Raw genomic sequence first — 25563 nt, forward strand, 5'->3', positions numbered from 1 at the left:
ATTAATAGGCCATGTTGTGTGATAATATAACTTACTGCAGGTTTGGCATATTTCAGTTGATACACGGGCACTGTGCTCAGCAACATATTACTATAACCGAGTCCATCTGAAGGCACTGATGCAGAGCTGATGGATGAATAGTGAGCGAATGGAGTGATTGACGAGTGTTCTGGTGTACGCTGTTGATTGAGTCCCTGATGTACGATTCCCAGTCAGCTACTACCATTAACTGATGATGATGATGAATCACCGTGTTCTCATGATAATGTACCACAGTTACTATATTTAATGCGTAGACTCCAAAATGCAAGTGATCCATCACAAAATCGCCATATTTAATGAGTGAGAACATGACAGGACTCCCATCATACATGTCAGGTACACCAGGCCTGTATTACATGTCAAGCCCGTTCTGGCATCAACTCAGGGATAAGGCCCCAGACTTGATGATGAGCCTCAAGGTATATCCTCTTTTAGACAATACTAGGTGGGCTGGATATTAAAATGTGATTGGTGGAGGTGATGACTGTGCTACTGTGGTGCCATCTCTGTGACTGTGGGGCATAGAGAGGCCTTTGTAATGGAGCCCAGCTGTGGGATTGCATATATACTGTTCTCTCATTGGTTAACACCTGTCAGGCAGGGCTTGTTCTTTTGCTGCCTGACTGAATTTTTGTCACAGAACGTCAAAGTAACACATGAAATCTGACCTTCCTGAAACGTGCCAAGAATTTCTCATGTGCCCTGCCCACACTTTTGATTCAGAACTGTGGTTAACACATTCATGCTTTAAAAACTTTTCCCATTATGTACATAAAATAAAAAGTGCTATAACAAATACAACTTGATTGAATGCTTGATTAAATTAACAACAGGTTTTTTTTGTTACTTTTTAATTATCTTTCTGCCTCTGTAAGATATTCGTTGATATTGTCGTACATGTATGGCTGTGTTATCTGTCATTATTGTTATCATTATTGCTAAATATATCTTTATTATTTCATTCCTCTTTTGATTTCCTTCTGATACCTTATTCAAAGCAAAGTGTTGTGGGAATTGCGTTTATAGTCCACAACTCTTCTGCACAGGATGTGTCATTGTGTCCTTCACAGAAAGAGCAGATTTTCTTTTATTAAATAATTCATATTCCCAACCATGGCTGCCAGTTAACCCCTTTTGGGTCACAAGGAGAGGAGGGGACAAAGAAGGAAGAATGCATTTTTAATGTACGTCAGCACTGACTGTTCCAGGGAAGCATGTACCATACTGCCCCATAATGCACCTCGCTAAGAGACATCAAAACCAGGGGGCTTAGCCAGAAAAGCCTCCCATGTCAATGGCTTGTTCTTTGCTATCATCTCATCTGCAGAAGAGATTTTTCGTGCCTGCAATATGCATCTGCCTCGCCTCTTCCTACAGCTGTTTACACGACCTGAATACACAGCCTCAACAGGCCAGCCAGGCCAAGGACCCTGCAAAGCCTTTGTGCATCTCTGTGCACTCTTCAGCTGCGTCCTTGGTCCTTATCGATTGTCCATCTACTTCTGCCCACAGATCCAGCAGGGAAAAAGGCCACACGAGAGCCCTTCCTCACTGTGGGCTGCACTGCCCTACCAGTGTGAGAATGGAGAAAAAGTTTTTGTGAAAATAAAATATTGACATTTGGCAGGGCTTTGGACTGAACTTATATTGCTCATGATGTACCTGCTGCTATTTATTGATTGTTCCATGGATAGGGGGTTTGCTGCAGATGAGACAGCTAAATCTGGGTTGAATGTGGCTGAATTCACCTGGAGAGCAGGACATAGGGTAAGTGGCACAAGTTAACTAAGCCTCCTTTTCTGTGATTTAGGTCAATTATGGACAGACTGGGTGCAGAGGTGTTCCAGAAAGTGTATGACTACCTGAAGAAGGCAAGAGAGCAACAGGAGAGTGAGTCTGACATCAAAGACTTCTTGGGAAAGTTGGTGGAGAAGCCCAGTGACTGCTTTGAGGTGGACCAGCTGCTGTACTATGAAGAACAACTTCAGAAGAGTCGAGAGGGTCAGGAATGACAAGCTCAAGCACACATACATGCACTTGCATACACACACACACACACACACACACCAGCATGCAGGCATGCACACATTTATACATACATATGCAGTTTGCACACATCATTTTCTTCCTATCACACACATAAAAACATTCAAAGCTGACACACATTTATGAAGAACACTACATAACTAGTGAAACAAGGGAACAGAAAAAACTGACCATGTGTCCTAAGGTAGCCAGTGGATGCCATACTGTGAATTCCCCCTTATCCCTGAATGTGTGCAATAGAATTCTCATTTCTGAACTTTGTAACTTATTTTATATGGAAACTTCTTTGCATGGCCAGCAAAGATCATGGTTCTATGCTAGTTTAAACAGCATAATCAACTTTTCTGTTGTTTACAAAGGCTAATTCTGATTACGCTTTAGATTTACACTCCGAAGGAGGGCACAGCTAGCTTGAGACTAATGTGTAATAATAATATTATGAATAATACTGAATGTTGATTAACGCTTTGCGGCATCTGCATCAGGGATTTTTGTATTATCTGTATTATTATCTGTAATGCATTGCAATCATGTAGCAGGGGTATGGAAGAGATGATTAAATAAAAAGCCTGAGACTATTTTAATTGCACATAATTGCATATTTTGTGTCATTTGCATTCTATATGCAGGGTATGAATGTCATATTTTTCCAGCAATAAGCTTCTCTGTAATTGACATTCAAAATCAAAAGTGCCCTTTAGTATTTCTATCATTTGATTAGAAAAAAAAGAAGAATATTGAATGCCACTGTCAGTGAAGGTTTTATTGCTTTTTATATTACTGATATTTGTAGTAGCAGTGGTATACTACAATTCATTAATTGTATGTATAGTGACTACTGTACTATAATGCAGTGCTGTTATGTTAACAGTTAGAAATGCAAGTAGTAAATGCATTCAAGAATGCCAACGCTACCCCTGCACTATGGACATGCTATGCAATGATATTAATATTTAATGTATTGCATTGCACCAGTAAAGTGTAAACACCAATAAAATGTGATTCAGTAGTGTGTTGGGCCATCATGCAAGGAGGCTGGCATGCAGACAACAAGTGTATGGAGCTGTCATCCAAGAATCTGCTCTTCCACAAGGATAACGGTGGTAGATAGTCCTAGAAATGCTCTATGGGATTGAGGTCTGGTGATTGAGAGGGCCGTGGCAGATGGATAAGCTAATCTTCATGTTCCTCAAGCATCCTGTTGAAAAATGTGCTCTGTGGAACGGAGCATTAGAACACTCCACTCCAGCTTGGAAAACATTCTGCATCACAAGGAAGCAGATGACAGCTCAGAATGTTAATGCTTCACACAGCATCAACTCTGCTTCCTAGTGTAAAATGTAGATGCAGGGCTTGGCAGGGAAACCATTATGAAATGGCCAGAACATTTGACTGTTAGAAACAAACACTTGAAGGAATAGGGGTCTGTATGTTGTCACCGGATATGAGAATGTCACTTGACAGATCATATCCCACTGATAAGCTCAGAATCATATTGCCTATGATCCTCGGACCATTTGTAACTGACATTGGAAGGGATGAGTGTCACTGAGGTCTCCATTTGTGACTATAGTGCAAGACTCAAAGTGGAGCCTGTTTTTAAATATGTACACAAAGATGTGCTAGTGCTTGGTGGAGGAGATCTGCCCATATCACACTGCACATACTTTGCATGCATGTTCTAAGGCCCTTGTATCTGGTCATTTCTATTTTTTTTTTTTGAGCACAGCCTGTTCTGGTCATCTTGCCATTTTGGCACTTAAATTGAACCATATCCTTTGAGCCTCGCCTTCATTTCATCACAAGTCAGCTTTGCGATAATAATCCCGATATTGCCATTTCAAACCATGGCAAAATTGTAATACCAAACACTCATGAAGCTTACAGTGTATGTTCAGTGTGCTGTCAGGCTATGTTGAAGACAGCACTAAAGAGATTGGATCAATGGTCCTGTTGCAGACACCCGTCATTCTCAGGGGTGTAAAGCACTGGTCCAGAAGGCAGTTTCACTGTAAAGAATATAGATAAGCTTCAGTTATTGCACTAAATCATCCAGCACTCAACATGGCTTCCATATTACATTTTTTTATGAAAGAGGGGATTTGTCGACATATGGCAATATGAGTAGCTAAAACGAATACACTGAAATGTAATTGCTTTTGGATACATTTTTGAGCTCTCTGATAATGAAAGCTTTGTTATGAAGTATTATATTGCATATTTCATATGCGTATTATTATCAAGAATATAATAATAAATAATGTTATTTAAATCCAATCCTCACCTTTGATGGAAGGAGATAAAAGAGTCTCTCTGGGGTAAAATGATGAAAATGGAGGTTGCTTTTGAGTTTGCTTGATGTACCCTCTAGGAGCAGAGGAAAATTTCAGAAGAAAAAATAATTTACTTTCCTTTTGAAGTTGGTAGCTCACACCTTTGGTTCAGCAATCAGTAATTATTATAAGGAAGGAAAAAGAAGAAATCCAATATGAAGATCTGATGCCCAAGTTATTGGTGCTTAACATACAATCATTGCCTTTGTATTAGAGAGGACATTTGCTTTGGTGCTTTGCAGATATATACAGTCAGTTTTGGAGAATATTCAGCATGGGGATGAAAGGTATGGTGTTAAGATGTGACTACAGAGGGAAATACAAAGCTTAGCCACATTGTTCCATCACTGGCCTCCAAGACAATAGCCTACCCCCACCCCCCACAAAAAAAAAAAAAATTTTTAGAGAACTTCCTAATGGTTTTCTACTGGCATTTATTTTTGCACCCAACCATTGTCCTTTCTTGTTTTTTCTGTATCCCTTTATAGGACAAGAACATCGCTCTAGCTTTGAAAGGACTATTGCTGCTTTCATACCCACTCCCTGAGTAATATACACTTTTGCATCACCCTGCAGAACTCCACACAAGTTGGTACTGGCATGGTACAAATGCAAACCAGGCCATCAAGAACGATATTGTGACTATAATGGCAATGACTAGAGCACAGTCACTGACCTGTATTTGCATCTATGCCTTCCTTTAATATAGTCGGCCCTATAAGCATTTGCTAATGGGTAGCATATGGCATGAACTAATCCAGCAAACTTGCTAATAACCATAGTGATTGAATGACTGCCAGAATAATTAATTTCTCCCACTCAACCCATGTCCTCTCATTTTCATGGCAATCAAGGTTTTTAAGAACTGATTCAGCATATGAACCACGTGTCTTCAAACACAGAAATATTCACAGGTAGTCACAAATGTATCAGCTTGAAAAAGGCAATTAAACAACCTTTTAACAATGACAATAATCGCCCTTTAACTGAAAATGTCTCCAATCTAATTATAAGAGAATAAAAACAACCTTAATACTGCCTTTCATTTGAAGCAACTGCAGGGCTAATTGTACAGTAACTTCTGTCGCCTTGACATTCTAGAGGTCCAGGGATTTCTGTGAACAGGAAGGGGTGACAGGGCAGGAATATGCTACAACAGTGAATCTTAATGGCAACACAACCTCCCTTCCCCCTCCCTCTTCTCTGGTCCACTGGAGTTTAAAATGCTGAACAAAAACATATATAGTAGTTGTGTTAAACCAGGGTTTCCCAACCTTGGAGACGCGACCCCATGTGGGGTCGCCTGATATGCAAATGAGGTCGCAAGAAAATAGAAACACATAAAAAATAAATAAATAAATATATATATATATATATATATATATATATATATATATATATATATATATATAAAGTTTTTTAGTTTTTTTTTATTTTATTTTATTTTATTTTACAAATATGAAGTTAATTTAAATCAAGTTTGTGTTAAAAATGTTTAATTTAAATTTAATTATTAAACACGAAAACGTGTTAAAAATAAATTGCTTGATTTACGGGTGTGCTGCATGAACCTTGAACTTCAGGTACGTTGACGCAACCTGTCATTCAGCGCACAGGGAGCCTTCCTGTGCAGCGCGGGTAGCAAGTTAACAAAATGGACCGATTTGTTAAGCTGCACCATCCACATCATCAAGCGAACCTGATACTGAACATTCAAAACGGTCTCGAAAATATGATGAATCATTTCTTCGGTATGGATTTACGAGCGTCATCGTGAACAACACGGAAAAGCCCAAATGCCTCTTGTGCGGTATTGTGCGGAGAGTATGAAACCAAACAAATGTAAAAGACACTTTGAGACAACACACAAAGAATACATGGGGAAGCCAAAATCATGTTTCGAAAGAAAACGTGATGAGCTGAGCAGGCAGCGGATGCACTTTAGAAAAGTTCCCTTCGCAAGCACTTATTTGTGCGAAGCAGGACTTAGCGCTCTTGTTTGCATGAAATCAAAGTACTGTTCCAGGCTAGACGTGACAGATGAGATGAGATGCGCGCTCTCGACTACAGCCCCTGACTTTGATAAGCTGCAGCGCGACCATCTCAATAGACATGGTGAGTTCAAATGAAAGATCAGTGGCAACATATTTTGCTTTACTGGACTCTTAGCAGTGATTGTGTACTAAAATGTAACTGTCATATGTAAGTCTTTAAAACTTTTTAATATTTAAAAAAGGATCCAATAGCAAAGAAATATCAATATTTTAAATGGCTGGGGTCAGTAAAAATTTCAGACCTAAAATTGGGGTCCTGAGCCAAAAAAGGTTGGCCCTGCCAAACCTGCATTGGTATCAAAATACTGTGCATTTTAGTTCCAGAAACAATGTACTGCTGGGTGAACAAAATATGGTTGAAGCCACCTGAAAGAAGGAATCATGAACATTCTGTAGGTCTGCTCTGCCTATGTGTGGGGCTTCTTTCTGACAATGGAAAAGAGGGTAACAGGGGGTCAGCTCTCACCTGCAACAGGAGAAAATAGAAACATCATCAATCATACAGATGATGGAATGATGGTGCTGAAGCACCAAGACACACTGCTGCATCTCCAACAATCATCCGTTTGGGTGATAATAGCAATGACAGCTATGAAACAGGCAAATAAAGGTGACAATTAAGAACGGCAATGGCAAAACGTTTTATAGCTCTTCTTTATTTTCATCCTCTATCTCTCAGTCTCCATTTCAATCTTCCTTTCTGCTATCTCAAGCAGCAGTAGGCCAGCTGCACTGGTTTCTCACTGCAGGGGAGTGCTAGCAGGACATGCTGTACAACTGAGTGCACATCTGAAGACACAGAGCAGCAAAAATGATACATGCTACTATTTTCTGTGAATATGAATGTATCTACATATAGCTGCATTTTATTGTGCGATTAATTTCACATGGTGAATTGAACTTTACAAAGTCAGAGGCAAATGTTTTTCAGCATAACACAACTACTAGAATGTTTCTGGAATCTAAGCATTGGCAGGTTTTCAATATAAATCCTTCATTTAAACAGTCAATTTCAACCAATTTCTTGGCTTCCAAATCTCCATGATGGTAACTCTAGCTGCAGGCACTGTGTAAATTGCTTGAGTACCAATTATTTTCCTATCCTTGCTGACTTATGTTACAGGAGTCATTTATATGCTGACATGTCCCTGTGAAATGTCTTACAGGACATGAGACAAACTAAATGAGCACTTAAGATTCTTATAGCAAAACACAAAGCTGCAATCAGAAAAACAAATGTTGACTACTTGACTGCAAAACATTACACTAATGCAGTACATGGCTCCTCCCCACACACTTTTATATGTAATGATGGTATAAACAGGGTATAGCTGTCAGAGAGGATGAGATGATCTTGTCACATCTTGTCAAATCCAATATGACTTTTGAAATCTAATTGTTTTTTTGTTGTTTTTTTTTCATGTCATAGCCAGTGTGTTAACTACAACTTTGTGTTCTGCAATGATATAAAAATATGTTAAGCATTGATAACTTTCAAAGTTCTGTGCGTTTGTGTTACTGTTAGGCTACATCAAGCTTGCAAAGTTTTATATATTTAGTATTTGTGTATATTTGTGTTACTTTCAGATATACCGTATTGTATATATCTGCATTAATTTCATTAGCATTAATTTCAGGTAAAATGAGCAAAATATGAGACATGAAATGAACAATCGATGATAATGACTAAGTTTAATTAAAAAATATTTTAAAAAAACACAGAAACAAAGAGCTTGGGCATAAACTACATTATAGGCTCAATTTTAATGATGAATTAAATATAGTTGTATTAAAGATGTTTTAAGTTGTATCGCTTAGTGTTGATGCTGGGCATGAATGAATGACCATTTTTTCTGTGTTGAAATGTTCAATGAGTTTAAGTGAATCAAACAGACTAGGACTGCATTGATAGTCCCAGTCTACCACTAGTTCCATTAGAAAATGTTCAGTTAGTCCTACTGCATTAATTCATTTCAAGGTTATACCACAGCTGGTTGTCTGTGTTTTTATTATGTTAAAATATTTATATTTAATTTTAAAATATTAAAATATAAAATAAAATATTTAATGGGGTAGTCTTGTTTGGATCACTTATGGGTTTAAATGAAAATATGTGCATGTCCGGGCCAGACTTCAGTTCACATAGGTTCACAAATAAATTCACCTTTAAGAAAATAGGAACAAAATGTAAGTTAAATGATAGATACAGTAAGAGATCAATCTTCCATTCTATCTTAACCCGCCTGCTAGAAATCAAATCTAGTAGGTGTATATGAAAACTTGTCAAAATGTAGAGGTAGTCAGCTTAATTGGCATGCTTACCCGAAGCTCGCTGGGGATGGGGTTAGGGGGTGGTGGAGACTATTGTGATGCTTAAGTCCGATTATTCAGAATAGTACAATTGTACATTGTCTTTTCCTCATTGTCAATAGCAACACATGGATGTAAATATGCAAAACAATGAAGGTATGCACCAGTGTCTACACAGTAAATAGGCTATGGATAGGCATGCCAATATTCTTCAGCTCTGAATAGGCTTGCCAATAATCTTTAGCAATGAATGGGCATGCCAGTATTCTTCAGATATGGATAGGAATGCCAATATTCTTCAGCTAGGAATAGGCAAGCCAATATTTTTTCTTCAAATTCCTGCTTTGCTCAGAACACATTGTTTAAGCTGATCCCAAACTGAGTATACCTTTATTTTCAAGAAGGATTACATACACCAACCAATTTGACAATCAGGGAATATCTGGAAACGACATGTTTCACCAAAAAGGTCAGAATGTTCTATCACATAGGAATAGTGGAGAGAAAAGCAAATCTGGTGATCAAAAGCATTAAACATATTGGATTCATGGTAGTGAAGGAACATATGCAGATTTAGAGACAATAATAAAGCGAACTGTATTAAGCATGGGACATACAATGTACAAGAGATTTTATTGAAATCAAAACATGGTTTTGTAAGAGGGTAGTGAAAATATTGCCTTTGTTGCTGAAATTCTGGGGGGACTTTGCCTTTGGGTATTCATGCAAGATTGAAATTTGGAAAGCAGGACTATTATTCCCTGTTAATCCCTTACAGTTTTAGGAATTATGGCTTTAATAATCACACATTGATTTAGTGTTGTGTCTGTAACAAATGATCTCTGCGTATAACTGCAGCCCTTCATTAGGCTTCTGGTGCAGCTATCCTGTTAATGGTGTCTAAATTGTCCATACATTGATCCCTGAAAAAATTCAATAAATCATGAAAAAATAAGAAGAATATAATGATGACTACAGCAGTTGAAAAAATTCTCAATTTAACCAATTTAAGACTCAATTCAATATCAACCAGTCTTTCCGATGGAATAGACCTTAATTCCATCAATTAATGTTTTAAGTTTATTAATAAACACTTTCTGCCTGCTGGACAGAAAAGTGAATTACATATTGGCATAAGAAGGGTAAAGATGCAAAATACAAGCACCTTCATGTAAAATCTGGCACGCAGGTTTTATGGTATGCATTTTAATGTGACATACCATAGTGTATTCTGTGAGAGTGCTTATCCTAGCCCTCAATTTGATACAAATATACAAATATAGTCATGCACATACACAGATGAGACACCAGGCAACGATCCCTGTGTTTATGCTCGTATAATTATATTTGTGAGTGGCGGGAGATGATTCAGAATGATATTTCACTCTTTGACTTTCATCTCACGGCTGAATCTTCCAGCGATTGAGCTATACATCACACCATCTTTTACAGTAAGGTAATATCACATATTTGTTTTGTTACATTTTTTTTTTCCATCTCCCAGTTCTGGTATATAGGCCGATTTTTTCAGCATATATGGGAATGACAAACATAATATTGCAGATTGAAGGATTCTATTAACTGCATATGTGCCCCTTACACTGCAAATAAGCAATAAACGTATGACATCATACTGCCATGAAGAACCCCCAACAAATTCCACTTATTTCATCTGAAAAAAAAAACAGCAAAGCCTTATTGCTTTTCCATCCCTGTCATTGACTGAAGCTATGATTGTGTTATTAAGATGGAAAGAAGGGAAGTGAAGCATAATCTGTTTTACTCTCCGATATCGTTGGGGTTTATTTCTGTACCAGTTTAGCTGCAAATGGGTGCAGAAACAGTGCATTTTAAAGGTGCACATCCTCTGTTTCTGATACTTACCTTGAAATATGCATTTTCATATGAAAGATCCAATTAAAATGTAAGAATCCTACAACTGTAATGATATCAAGACTTTATTTCTTTATGAAGATACATTTTCTGTCATTTTTTCCTTTTGACTCGGTGTAGTTTTACCTTGATCAAAAGGTAGGTGGAGGCTAAATTATAAATAGGACATTTATGATTTGGGTGAAACTGACATGTTAGCGAAGCTTCATTGACATTTATACCAGTTTTGTTCCCAGTCTTCTGCATAAGCGTTACTGTACTATGTTCATTAGGGTGATTTGCAACTCAATAATTTCTAATCACATATAACACCACCAATCAGTAGAATGACTTTGTGCGATACGATCTATAGATAAGATCTTATGGTACAAAGAAAATGCAAATGTTTAAATGTTACTATCAAAATCTGAAAGCTTTCTGTATGATTGTCTTCAACTGACAGATCACATTTTCATTAAATGCTATTTTTATGAAGTATTTGTGTTATGTTGTGGCAACTATTTTATTACAATGGCAGACAGCTTCAAATAAATGGCCAATATGCTCTTCAATTAAATAAACTTTCAAGCAGTCGTATTTAAAGGAGATTGGGCTGATGTTTTGTCTTCTATATTAAAGGTATTTCATATTTCTTTTGATCTTTTCATTATTTTAAGCTAGACTGAATCAAGGCCAATGTTTGGCCAATTTCGCCTTCATAAAAACAGAGGGAATGTTTGCATTCCCTGCAAACATTTATCTTGTCAAATAGTTATTCTGCGCTTATTAAAACCTCAATAATAATAATAATAACCAACCTTATATTAAAATAAACATACTAAAATGTTTATTTTAATATAAATAAATAAAATAAAATGGAGGACAGAGTGTAGCACAGTGGGTAAGGAACTAGACTTGTAACCGAAAGGTCGTAGGTTCGATTCCCGGGTAGGACACTGCCGTTGTACCCTTGAGCAAGGTACTTAACCGAAATTGCTTCAGTATGTATATCCAGCTGTATAAATGGATACAATGTAAAATGCTATGTAAAAAAAAAAAAAAAAAGTTGTGTAAGTCGCTCTGGATAAGAGCGTCTGCTAAATGCCTGTAATGTAATGTAAAATGTCTTAGATTTGTATTTTTAAGCATAAACAACACATCATTCCAGTTATACAGTCATACTACATACTATACTAGATTTAATTACAATCAATAAGGTGATCTCCAATCCACTACTTCACATGGCTTCTGCATTTCATTGTGACTGGTAAACTTGCTTCACTGATGAAGACAATTACTCAAACATGTATATGCGATTGATTTTGAAATAATCCTAACATACACTAAAATAATGCCATGTTGACAAGAGAATGAATGCAAAACTTTTAAATCATAGTTTTTCCCAACTACATCATTGTATTTTGTCAACCTTTAGGAGTCCTACCTTTTAAATCAGGCACTTATCATGCTTTGATTGATTGCATGCAGATAGTGGAAATACAAGATAATTTTTTATTTTTGCAACCTTATTTATTGCAGTTTTTTTGATTTGATCCCCTCCTGCTGCCATGAAACAGGCAGCTATATTATCTGTATGTGTAACACAGTGAAACCTGAATCGATCACTCAATGTCACCAAATTTAAATGTACAAACTGTCCACGGTTTTGCTAATGCTATCCAGGTGTCGCGCACTCAGTGGTGCGTCATTAGTGCAGCAAGCACGAACACTGTCACTGACACTTTGGAACTGGTCCAGCGATTGATCCAGGAGGCCTCATACCATCTCAGTGAAGCTCACATGGAGGTCAAGCTGGCTAAACAGACCATGGGGATCCTGTCTAGATCCTCATCACGCTCAGCCCAGTACACCTACACCTGGTGGGATTGGGTCTACGGAGGGTGTGTCATTGCCAGAGTGCTTGTTTTCACCAGCACACTCATCCCGTGCTGCTACCTCAAGCGCCCCATCGCTTCCCTGCAATTAGCCTTTAGCACTTTTGTTGTGTTTGGCCCCTGAACCTCCCAGTGTTGCATGGGGCCAGAGAGGGGAAAAATGAGGGTGGTCTACATAAGTATGCCCCTTATCAGACCCCTAAAGGAAAACAATTTACTGTTCTGACAGCAAGATAGCAGGGTTTGATAGAGACAGTAATTCTTACCACTGCCTACCTACTGTAGCAGTTTAAGGTCCTAGCATACACATAGAACTCAGGAGATCTCACCTTGTAGTCACTCGCCCATACACTAGTCTTGCAGAAAGATACACAATTATATATATGCAGGCTACACATGCAGCACATCCGCATCTATCAAGATAGACAGCGATCCATATAGAGCCACACTACTGGGGGAAAGCAGTCTCTTTCCATCATAAATGTTAGCACAGTGGAAAGGTTAACATGCTATTTCAGAGTCAGATAATTGAGATATAATTAAATGAATCCCATTCCATTAGCACCGGGTAAGACTACAGGCGTTCTTCGCCACTCAGTTCTGCCATTTGGTGTGTCTGAGGGGATTCTGGATCTGCAGGACAGTGGTTATAATGAAGTTGCCTACCTCTGGTCTTCCACATATGGATCCATTCCCATGAAATGCCAACAGATGGCTCCTGTTCCTTGAATGCTGCTTGTGTGGATTATTAATGAAAAATGTGTTCACAGTACAGTAATGAGCTTCTATGCCTCATTTGTATGCTTACTTGGCTCTATTATATAATTGCATTTTTACATCAATGCTGGCATAGTTTCTGAGAATACATAAGTGAAACTTGCAATGTAAAGCAATTATTCTCAACTGCACATGTGCTTGCACCCCCCCTCCCCACCCCCCACCACAACCACCTCACCCCCCTTCACACCTGCCTACATACAGTATGTACAAACATAACTACAGTTAAGATACAGTTACAATACAGTACAATCAACAGCAAGGATGCAGAGTCACCAGCTTTGTGTCTGATAATTTCAGTTTCTGGTTGTGCCATTCCCTTTTAAACCCTGTGCAGCTTCCATGCACCAGAGAATTACTGTAATCACTCCACAGCATAAAGGAATAATCTAAAGAATGGGACACAGAGCCACCCGCGAAAGGGCTATGAGATAATTACAGGCTTTGATAATAAGGACTCTGGAGCTCCCCACTGCTGCCCTCAATATTAAAACAGTGTCAAGGCTGCAATAGGATCAGAGCAAACGAGGCAGCGTGGTGGTGGGGGCTGAGAAGCCGCTTTGTTCTGCCTCTCTCTGTTCTACAGTCCTCTGAGGACCAAACCCAGCAGGAGTGACACAGTGACACTGCTAGCGAGTCAGAGAACACACAGCCACAGACACAACTACACAAGGCGAAGTGACCCCATCTAGCGTCAAAACAGGAGTCCAGTTGTTCTCAGAGGCAGACATCAAATTGATGAAGCTATTTTTTTCTCCCCGTCAAGCCTCAAAACCTGACTTAATGCAAAATTTGAATGACTAAATATAATGTCAATGCTCCCACTTTATGCAAATGTCCTCCCTTGTTTCCATGACACCCACATTTTATGCAGGTCACCTGTGATATGTATGTGTGCTTATTCATACAGTCAAAGTAATAATATCTGTAATAGTCTGTCAAATCACTGTGCCCTTCATATATTAAAGACTTTGACAGTGCCCTCCAAAATGTTTCACTTGATAAAAATTAACAAAAGAATAAAATAAAGAATACAAGTACAAAGCTATATATTTTTATTCTCAAACATGGAAAATATTCAACTTTAATAATGATTCAATGGACTCAAACAAAATAACATCATTCTCAAGTTTTAAATGCGTTTCCCAAACAATATGTGCAGAGTTGAGTAGAGTGAGTGTACCACAGCCACATTCCTTGTGATACTGCTATATTAGTTCCCTCAAACAAGACAAGCCCCCACAGGTTACAGATTGTTCTGAGTCAGAGTGCACACAGTTTAATTAAGGATTTATGGATTTATGCGTTTAATATTTCCCCCTTTTAAACACAATTTGAATTTGCCAATTGTGCCTCTCAAGTTACTGCTACTGTAGCATAAAAAAGTATTTGCCTCATCCTGATTTGCTCTATTATTGCATATTTGTCACACTGAATGGTTTTAACTTTTTTCATTAAATAATTGTTTTGTGTTTACTAAAGTTCCCTTTGTCTAATACTACATTTTGTCTTGAGATCTGAAACCGTTAAACTGTGTTCTAGGACAGCCACAAAAGACAGCATGTGCCTGCTCTATCTCAGAGATTATTAGTATTTAATGTATTTACGGAACTTTAAAACTACCTAAAGATACTGTAAAGAAAGTGCTTTATACTGTCATAAATTAAATGTATATGCATTATGAAGTGTGGAACCATTAAGATTACCATCCTGGATTATCTGATGATGAAATGCTATTTTGGTATTTTGAGTATTACAGTTTTTTTTACTTTGAAGCTGGTTTTTTTTCAATGCTGACTATGGCCAATAGCCCCAATGTGCTAGAAATTTGTGATGCATTTCCTCTACTCTGTTTTATGTGCTTATAAGAATCAGGATGATTATTTATTAATTTCTTCATTTTTTGCACACATTTAGCATGTGATTGTGTCTACAGAGTACTTGGTTGGTGTGGATAAACTCTTAAATTTTAGTCTTACTGTATATCCAGATTTGATGAAAACACACAGACACCTAACATACACTGTGTCACATGTTCCTCATCTAGCTTACAGGCTATCTTGACACACTCTCAGAAATAGATACAGAGGAGGTGCTTTTTTGTTTAAAAAAAAAAAAAAATTTTTTCCAAATGTACCCTGAAAAGTACCATAATGCTCTTTGGGTACTAATAAGTGCCTTTTACAGGCAAAAAAGGCATACATTAATTATTAAATCCATGACTAGCGGTACAATATTTTGCACTTGTAGGGTACGACCCCAGTAACAAGTACTGTACCTTTTATGGCACTTTTTTGTAAATTAAAGTATATCAGACAAATCAAAGCTGCAAGTCCACTGAGGCTTTTAGGAACTGCCATTAAAGTAAAAGAATTGGCCAGTCTGATTGGCCACAATGAAAATAAACTCCACAGATAATTTATTGTTCTTAAACCAACATCTGCTGCGCATATGCTTTACTGTAGCAAATCGTGGAATGTAGAACTTGTATCTTGCTTTGCATCATAATATTTTGTAACATTTTAGGTCTCTAGTCATGAGTTGAATGAAATTGTGTTGGATGGACACACCTTAATTTACCACAGCTGTGAGCACTAGTGTTTCACAGTTGTAATCTGACTGCTAAAACAGAAACCTAAATATATTTGATTGAATCCTGACCTCACTGTCCTTCAGTTCAACATCATTAGCTAAGAAAAGCAGAAATGTTTTATTTATTGCCTCGGCAGTTAAAGTTTCCCAGTTCTGAGAGTATCCCAGTTTTTTATTTGTTGATCTGGGAAGCGAAGTCAGAATCGATTGTCAGACAGTTCTGAAAGGAGCCAGATGCCTAAGGCACCTCACTGCCTGTTGCAGTTTTACTGTCTGTGGACCCTCTCTGTTCAGTCTCTCTGGGATTATATCGATATTCAGGGTGACAGACACTTTTTTGTTCCGCTGTCACTGGAGAAGTTCATTGATGCAGTGATGATACCTGGACAGCAACCATTCCTCGCAGAAGAGAGTAGAACTGGTTGACCCAGTTTCCCACTGCCAGATATTTTTATTAATTTCCTCATTGTGTTAATTGTTTTTCCCTTATACGGGCATTTTTCTTGCATCTCTCTAAAAAAGAACAAGCATGGAAAAAATGAATATATCACAGAAACAGGCCATGCAACAGCAATTAACAGACACAGACGGGGCCACAAAACAGGGCGGCTTTCTTTGGTTTAATTTTTTATAATAAATAAGAATATTAATACCAGAACTAAACCTATCAAGAGGTCTGTATATTTATAAGGCTGCAGCATCCTCTTTTGACTGGGCTGTCTGGTGTTTCAAACTAGGAAAGTAAGTTATTGAGGTTGTTGGCTGTTGTCACTAGGTTACTGCAGCTGCACTGCTATGCTGATGATTTTCTTCCCAGCTCCTCATTTGTTTAACACAGTTCTGTGTTCAGATGGATTATTGTCATTGAACATGAGTTCTATTTTCTGTTCACCCCTGAACCGCTGTTCAATGTCTTATTGCATGTTCCTCATTAATGAAGTGCCCCCTGCAGCCATTGCCCTGCTGTTTTTCTTCAGTTGAGTTATTATCTCTGTGGTGATCCTTGATATTTTTAGGCTTGATGTTTTTTTTTTTTTTTTTTTTTTTTGAGATGACAATATTAATGTATAAAATATACAGAAGCGCCTTGCTTAATCTGCCAGATCTCTCCCATGACTATACCACCCTGGCTGATTTCCCCTTCTTATATAGGCCTAACCAGCAGGTAGACTGTGAGTACAATCCACAGTATACAATATACTCATTTCAATCTCATTAACTGATGAACACCTTTTTCTCCAATTTAGATTCAATTTGATTATTCTCCAACTTAGATGTGTGATATTCTATATCTATTATACTTGCCCAAAAGCCTGTGACTATGTACACTACAAGCTCCATAGAACACTACATGAGAGCTAGTGCTGTTTCTGTGTGGAGGAACATGAATCACTGTTGAAACCTGGTAACACAGGTACTAGATCAGGTAGTGGGTATTTATGCAGAAATCCTGGCTGTGTAGTACAATCTAGGGACAAAGTGAGCGACTCCCAGTCCTTTTTTAATACAAAAAATTACGAATGGCCTACATACATGTTTTAATCATTGTAGAATAGTTAATTAAGAGGAATTAATAAATGATTACCATTCTCCCTGCTAGAGAGACAAATGCTAAACCATGATATTACCAGTTTATCATATGCTTATTATCTATTTATTAATGAAAAATGCCTACATCTGTATTTTTTCCCCTCACATAGACACCGGGGGTTTTGAAAGAAGTGTAACCAGTTGTTATTTATCATTAATGAGCGGCACTACTTCTGTAATGAAAATTCTGTAAGGAAGTTGCCCTCAGATAAGCCATGTAACTGCTGGCGAGAATGCTTGAGAAAATGGTTGCTCTATTTTGCAATTGTGAGGAAATAGGGGGAAGAATTTTTTTTCATGGAGATAGATTTTCATGCCAAACATTTATTTCACCATAAACTAAAGTAGGGCGGGGGCTTCCTGAACACCAATATCCCTTGGCATTTGGGAAGGATCAAGAATTTAAAGGGTAATTGCATCTCTCGTGGCCGCTTCAAGAAATAGATCCTGTTTTCAGGTCAAAGCTGAGAAAACGGATGGGAATATTATGCATATGACCAAAAACGCTTGCAAATACAGTGTATGTTTCCGCACTTGAATATCAGCACAAAAGCTATTGTATTTGTGTTACAACACAGGTGTGAATGGATAAAGAGGGAATTTACCAATTGGCATATTTTTGTCACAAATTACAAGCAAGTCCATTTATTACTGAAATGTGTATCCTTTAGGTCTGAGTGATTTGTTTAAAACCTCCCATCATCCTCGTTGTCATGGAGAATGAGCCACCGAGGGGGAGAGAGTCAAACTTTTAATCTTCTTTGCCATCTGTCCTCAACCTGCACAATTACATTTAATAATATCCCAGAATGGACGGGTGTGCTGGGCACAATTGAAATAACTAATGAGACCTCCCTTGGAAAGCACTGTAAAGATTGCATGATTCATTCATTAATCTCCTCCAAATCATATCTACTCTATTACCTGTCACATTAGCCTCACAGAAATTTATTAGAGGGAATTTTAGGATGTAACATTATTCAACAAAAATCCCCACTAAAATTTGAATAATAATACTTAACTATATAATTCCTAATGTACTAAACGACTGTAAGTCTCTTGATGAGTTGACTGTTTATATTAGAAAATACAGGACACCACACTGGGAACATGTATCTTAGGAAAACTATTTCAATGAATACTTGTCACTCACTTCAAAGTGTACTCTATACATCCAAAAACATGCATACTAAAATATGCCTGTCAACAAATTCATTGATATCAAAATGATGGCAAGTTACAAAAACCATATAGAGTGATATGTTCCCTCAAAATAAAACAAGATTTCTTCTGAAGTAATGCTGCCCATATTTTCAACACACTGATTCACGTAACTTGATTCTTACTATAACATTGTAACTATAACTATACTGTAACTAAACAATTGTAACTATATACATTGTATGGGCATGAATGCAGCCTTTCCTACAGTGTTGTTGCATACATGCCTTGATAACTTGTGTGTGAGTGTGTGCAGGGCTGGCTCTAGCTCTGTAGTGTGTTATGAGATTGGTGAACATACTGGAGGATACATTCGTCCATACAGAATCTCTTAAGATCCACAGGAACTTTGGTCTGTGTTTATGGATTGCTGCCCTCTTCACTTCAAATCATACTTCAATTGGCTTAAGTCTGAGATGGGCACTGCAAAACAGCAGTTTTGTGGACACTTCACCAGTTCTGGCAGAGAGAACCAGGCTCTTGCAAAACAGAGATACAAAAAACCCCATGGCATCAAAAATTCATCACCATATTTCACTGCAGGTATGATTTCCTTTCCAACATAATTGTCCTTCTTCTGAGGCCAAATCCACCGCTGGTGTGTGTAGCCAACAAACTCAATTTTGGTCTCATCTGACCATAATACCCAGGTCTCATCAAAGTTCCAATGCTCTTTATCAAACTCCAGAGGCTTGTTTTTCTTGATACGCCTCAATAATTTTTCTTTGATCAATAGCCATCTGCCACGCAGTAAATGCGGGCAATATGCACTTGTGGCCTAACCAGACAGACTTACCGATGGTCAAGTGGTTTCTTAATAACTGACTTGATAGTGTTTTAGTTCTTAGAGTAATAGGGTTCTTTGCCTTCCCAAATGGTGGTTGAAGATAACATTAGAAGGTAAGGTGTGTTACCTCATTTATGTAATGAGGTAAATAAAATAATTTTCTCTGAGTTATTGTTTTAGTATAAAAGACTAAATAGCGATAGAGGCTTTAATCTGTATCATGCTTTTTTAAAAAAAAATTCCTTCCAGGTACTTCTATATTCCCTATGTCTCTGCAGCATTGCTTGGTCTTGTATAAAAAAAGCTCGCTTTTTAAAAATTCATCTCGCAAGTGACAACACAACAACTCTTCATCATATCAATTATGGGGTTAGGTACTTTCGCCTCTTCGTCGCTGTGGCTAAAGGTCTCAGAGCTAAGACCCAAATGTGCGACGACTTCCACCTGACCATAACTTTTACTGTAATCTTGAATTTTGTGTTTGCTTCTGTGGCCTCAGTGGGAAGACGGCACATATATTATAATGGAAAACTGCCAATATTTTCCCCTCACTGCAAAATTATTTTTTAACAAATAAAATACACACAAAATTCTGCCTTCGAGAAATTATGCACTATACCTAATTATTTCCCAGGATATTACGTGTTGTGAGTCACCTCCATGTACAATGATGATTGTAACTAACTTTGATTAAAAAAGCATGCATTGTGTGCATACGTGCGTGTGTATGAAATGGTTTGTGTGAAATAGTCAGTGCCTGTCTAGAGCTGGACTATGTTTTCTCAAAAATCTCATTTTCTAAAACAAAAAAAAAATTACAAAAGCATTTATCATATCTGGTCTTAAACAGTAGCTTGCCTGGGCAGTTTTACATAAGCTCATCCTGATTTCTGCTTCAGTTTGATGTGCTAGCACAGCATGTTCCCTGGAGAGGATGCTAATGCTTTGCACAGTTCTTACTGCTGATCCAGCTCTACAATAATGCCAAGCAAAGGGGGATGTCCCTTTTTAAATTACGTTTGGCTGGAGATTGAACCCACAACCTACTGCTCTAGGGAGAATATAATTCCCAACGGAACCATGTGAATAGAATTCCATGGTTTCATCTGCATGTATTCCATCTTTTTTTTATCATTACTTCAGGTATTTTTCAATCACTATGTATGGGAAATTTAACTTTGTTGCGAAGTAGTGGTATTTTTTATTTTGAAGCTCTGATCACTGGGAAGAACTTTGAAACAAGACTGGAGGATGGGAGTTACAGATCTTCAGGACCTCAATACTTCCTCCAGCGGAGGCACATAATTATTGTATTTTGTTCAAAGAGCTTGCAGTACTTATTAGTTATATAATTAAATAAATAAATAAATGTCAATACTCAATTCTGTATAACATCACAAATGAGGAAAACAACTGTGTTTTCTTTTTTTAACAGCTAAAGATTTATCCCACAAAGGTCATGCTCTGGTAGTATCTGACGTTTATGGCAGGTTACAGATTTGTCTTCCCTGCACTTTAGAGGTTTGTCCAAACTCATTTTACTTTCTAAATTCACAGTTTTCTCTGCATTCTTCAACTCTAGAATATTGTCACAATTCAATTGTTTGCAATTTTGGTCTTTGCAGCATTTGCCTGTGGTTGTTTATGTAATCTGGGACTTGGCACAGGTTTAGGTAACATGCATTTGTGACTGTGTAACTCCTGTTTGCGTTTAGAGTGATTTGGCTTTGGTTGAGTAAAGGCCTGTTTAACAGCCATCTGTTATTTAGCCATTTAGAGCCAATAGCCAATACTTTTAAAGTAACTCCCTGGAAACAGAGGCAAATTTATTCAATAATGATTCTGCAATGAGAACTGAATTTCAGAAATTGCTAAGATTGTTATTACTGTGGTAAGCGATAATGTATTTGTACTAAAGTTCTAAGCAGCCTAAGCAAATGGATAAAAATGTAAGTGCGTAGTTTATTCCTGGTAATAATAAAAGTCCACCTTTGTGGAGTAGATAATTACATTTTGCAAGGGTCATATTTTCCATACCTGTGTGATAAGAAAATGCTCATGGCTAATGGATAAATATAATAATTAAATTATCTCCACAATTTAAAGGGCAATTTAATTCTACCCACATATTTTTTATCAAGAAAGCACAAACAATAACTCAAACATTAGGGGAAAAAAAAGTATGGGGAATTTGGATAGAAGTTTGAAAGGTTTACTGTAGTTCAACCAATAGGAAAGTGGGGGTGCTGCCAAAGAAATGCTAAAGCATGATGTCACTATTTAAATATTACTTGCTGTAATTGTATTTGTTGAACTAGTAGGGAGGGGTTTAAATTAGATAGTTTTATTACATTATAAATTCATACACATGATGACATAACTGTGAAAAACCCAGACCCATACTACATAAAGTTTGAACAAATGCAAAGCATAATGTTCCTTCACAATACAAAATAAACAGAAGGCCATGCACATACCTCTGCACCTTGCATGCAGAATGAAAACAGGCTGGGTCCAGAGAGATTTGTGACTCTGAACAAAACAAATACACGGCAACTTTTCTTAACATAAGAACTCACAAGAATAAAACCCACAATGTCTGCTTTTTAAGCAGGCTCAAGGATTCAGAAATCTGTCATGTACTGGTATAACTGAATGGAACTGAACTATCTTAACATAAAAGCACAATAAAAATAGCTTGCATGCACATAGTTGGCTGTACTGAGGCTTACAAAGCAAAGATGACCAATTTAGACGCTATAAATTATGCTGCCACAATAATTTTGTTTGTATACACACTGCTACATGTGAATTTGACAAAATAACACAATAATACACCAAATCACAACCATTGCCTCTCAAGTTCTTACCACACACATACATATTCATACACTGTCTGGGTCATTGTTGACATCTGCCTCTCAATCTTTTCATAGCACGTTAAATAGTAGCCCAGTCAATCTCTACAATACAAAACATTGCCAATTCAAAATTCTTCATGGTGGCAGCGGCAGTGTAGTGAATAAGCAAGGCCCCGAGCATGGCCTTGAACTCTGGCGTGTTGCTTATACTGTGATTCTAACGAGGGGTTTAATGTTCAGTGTGTTCAGAATGTCACTGTCTGTGCACAGCCAGGTACATGTAAGTCAGCTAGGTATGTTCTTCTTTGAGTCATTAAGTTTCACAGCCAGGTTTTTTTGACAACAAAGGGTAGAAGAAAGAACTCTTCAGTGAAATGACGAATGACAGAGAGACAAGTGCAACTAACTTGTCCACTTCTCTGAGAAATTTGATAGATTGCAAGACTAGTTCAGCTAAACTTGTCCATTTCTTTGAACAGTATGATAGCAGAGCACTGATTAACAGCTAACACATATACATTTAAACCTTGTAGTCACTTTTTGCCAGCAATCATTCTTAAAAATATAAATGATTGTCATTTCAAGACTTCTATCTAGTTGTTTGGGTCACAAATGTAATTTAATTCGCTATTTGTGGAGTGTAACTAAAATGTTAAGAATCAGTGTCTGACAAGGTATTTTCTGTATTGCAACTATGATGATTACAGTAAGCTACCAACCAGCAAGGGGTGCTGTGGCAAATCCTACTTCCCACGGCTGCAGGAAAGAGGGATGGAAATCTGTAAGTTTCCAAATTTCCACAAATAAAGGTGACTTGACTGCCAATACCAGAATCTGTTATATCACTGTGTGTGTCTGAATTTGAAAACTGAGATTGTAAGATTATGAAGTACTACTTGCTTGTTTCAGGGAACCGTGAAATATTGACTGGATTAAAGATCTTCTTGGGCTGTCTTATGAAGTGATGGGCCTCATTAGCTTTCGAATGGCTGTGTGCTATTTTAAGCGCCATTTGGTTTATGATTGACAGCAATTTCTTTGCCCAATCTGTCTGTGTTGAAAGCAGGTATGAATCAGGGTCAAGGATGACAAGGCATAGAGAGGTCCTCTACCACGGAATGCATCCACTCCTTGTTTACTTGAACGGCGGATCCGTGTCAAACCATCCACATGCTCGCTGTTATCTAAAACAATATTCTTAGCAGTTAGTTATATTGCTGAGATAGAGCATATATGCAGTCAAGATTATCAGGTAGCTGTTGTGAGCTCTGTAATGTTTTTTTGTTGATTTGCCTCTGCACTCATGATGACCTGGGCCCCTGCCTAGGCTATGGCTGGCATTTCCTGGAGGAGTCAGAGGAGGAAGAGGACTGGGACGGGCTGGATGGGTCCAGATTGTGCAAATGTGTTGGAACCTTTGCCACTGTGGGTACTGTGCCCTGCCTGGGGAACCCAAGACCGGCCACACGCTATCCAGAGGTGCTGCTAGAAATGAGTATGAGTGTCTGAGTGAATGGTGAGGGAATGGTGTGTGTGTGCTGTGATAGATTGCTGACCTGTCCAAGGTGTTTTCCTGCCTCTAGCCCAATGCATGCTGGGATAGGCTCCAGCACCCCCCGCGACCCTGATCAGGAATAAGTGTGTATAGATAATGGATGGATATATCCAGTATATATAGACACACACTGACCATATTGGCAATATTCACACAGATATATACAATACTTGTGTGTGATATGTGTAGTTGTCTGTTCATGTGTGCAAGTGTATATTTGCATGCATACGTGTGTATTTGTGCCTACAAATATCTTTTGTCATTTTAAGAAAACCTATGAATAACCATAATTGAGCTTTGACCTGTCTGCTGTTCTGTTAGTAAAACACATAAAGGATTTAAAAGCTGTGTAGTGCTTGAATACTCCCCTCAGTATGTCTTGTAGGGCAAAGCAACTACTGTTGGAATCTTCCCAAGCTTTTAAAGTAATGTCTCAAATGCACTGTAGGTATCTGGTGTCAGAAGCAACACATTATCCTCAGATCATTAGCGTGTGTACTGTTTCTAGTGTGAATCAAAGAAGCTTGCACCTTTTTAGACATTTGTTCACATAGCTGGTTCTGTCCAAAGGACATCTGTGGAGATCACAGTGCAGAAACTAAAAATGAGAATTATCTATTTATTACAGGCACAACAAACACAACTTGGGTCACAGCTATGGGAAAATGGGCAACAAGTTATTCAAAAATGTGATTGTCTCCCACTCTGAGGACTAAAGCAGACACCATCTGGTGATTATTGATGTTGAAAACCAAACGTATTGTCAAGATGCCATCAATTACGAAAAGTGGAGTGAATCATGCAATATGTGTTGCAGCATTGCATAATGGTGATGTACTGTCATTTTGACTGGGCAGGCACCCTCACTGTACTGATAGAAATCTGTCAAAGCGATATTAGTGCTCTGACTGTCACTTTCAGATTAACCTTCAATTTTATTTACAGTGTAGGTCAATCGCAATCAAACATGTGGTTTCGAGGGAACAGTTATATCAGAACTCTGTGAACCTTACCAACATGCTGATGACCCTGCATTGAGCATACAACACTGCATTCCGTGGAGGATAACATACCACCAATGTCATGAAATTCCATGTCTGCTCCCTCAAGTGTGATGTCCCTTGCATGCTGCCATCATTTAACCCCCAGAATGCCCCCCCCCCCCCCTTTGTCAAACATGAATGTAATGGCTGACCAGGCAGCTTAGTCCTGCCTTCCTGCATGACGTTATAGACTCACTACTGATTTCAGATGCTGCAGCATAATACTAGGAACACTTTCAACAGAAAAAAAGAACAATACGAGACAGGGCACTACCCAGTCTGTATATTCACTTGAATTAAGTCATATTTATTAGTAATACCTTAAACCTACGACATGTAACCATAATAATACGGTCATAATTCCTGCATGAGCTGATGATAATGTCAAGCAGTAGAGAAGTGCTGGTATCAGAGCAAAAAAAGAGAAATACTGCCATATGATAGGAAAAACCGAAACCAAATGAAACTAAATACATGAAATAGATTTTGTTTCCGCCCATCCTATTTCTGGTCATTTGTATTGATCAAGGATACCAGCTATTGAAAAAAATTTAATTAATTTCTACTGCATGCACTTACAATTCT

The 25563-nt window shown here is 37.9% G+C and overlaps 1 protein-coding gene and 1 long non-coding RNA gene across 3 annotated transcripts in view; both read left to right on the plus strand.

The window, feature by feature from the left end:
• nek11 (NIMA-related kinase 11) overlaps positions 1-3100 on the plus strand; it is a 66318-nt gene extending 63218 nt beyond the window's left edge. The window contains exon 16 of the mRNA XM_064344591.1: positions 1853-3100. Coding sequence (XP_064200661.1) covers positions 1853-2054 — 202 coding nt within the window. The 3' untranslated portion in view covers positions 2055-3100. The remainder of the gene's footprint in view (positions 1-1852) is intronic.
• A 2898-nt stretch (positions 3101-5998) lies between these two features.
• LOC135259825 (uncharacterized) lies at positions 5999-24401 on the plus strand. 2 transcript variants are annotated; one of them, XR_010331388.1, is made up of 3 exons: positions 5999-6536; positions 23088-23189; positions 23708-24401. It is a non-coding gene; the product is annotated as an uncharacterized LOC135259825 (long non-coding RNA). The 2 variants fall into 2 exon arrangements; XR_010331387.1 differs by having other exon boundaries at positions 23088-23161; positions 23708-24400.
• The last annotated feature ends 1162 nt before the right edge of the window (positions 24402-25563 follow it).

This window comes from Anguilla rostrata, chromosome 1, assembly GCF_018555375.3.
Source record: "Anguilla rostrata isolate EN2019 chromosome 1, ASM1855537v3, whole genome shotgun sequence".
NCBI lineage: Eukaryota > Metazoa > Chordata > Actinopteri > Anguilliformes > Anguillidae > Anguilla > Anguilla rostrata.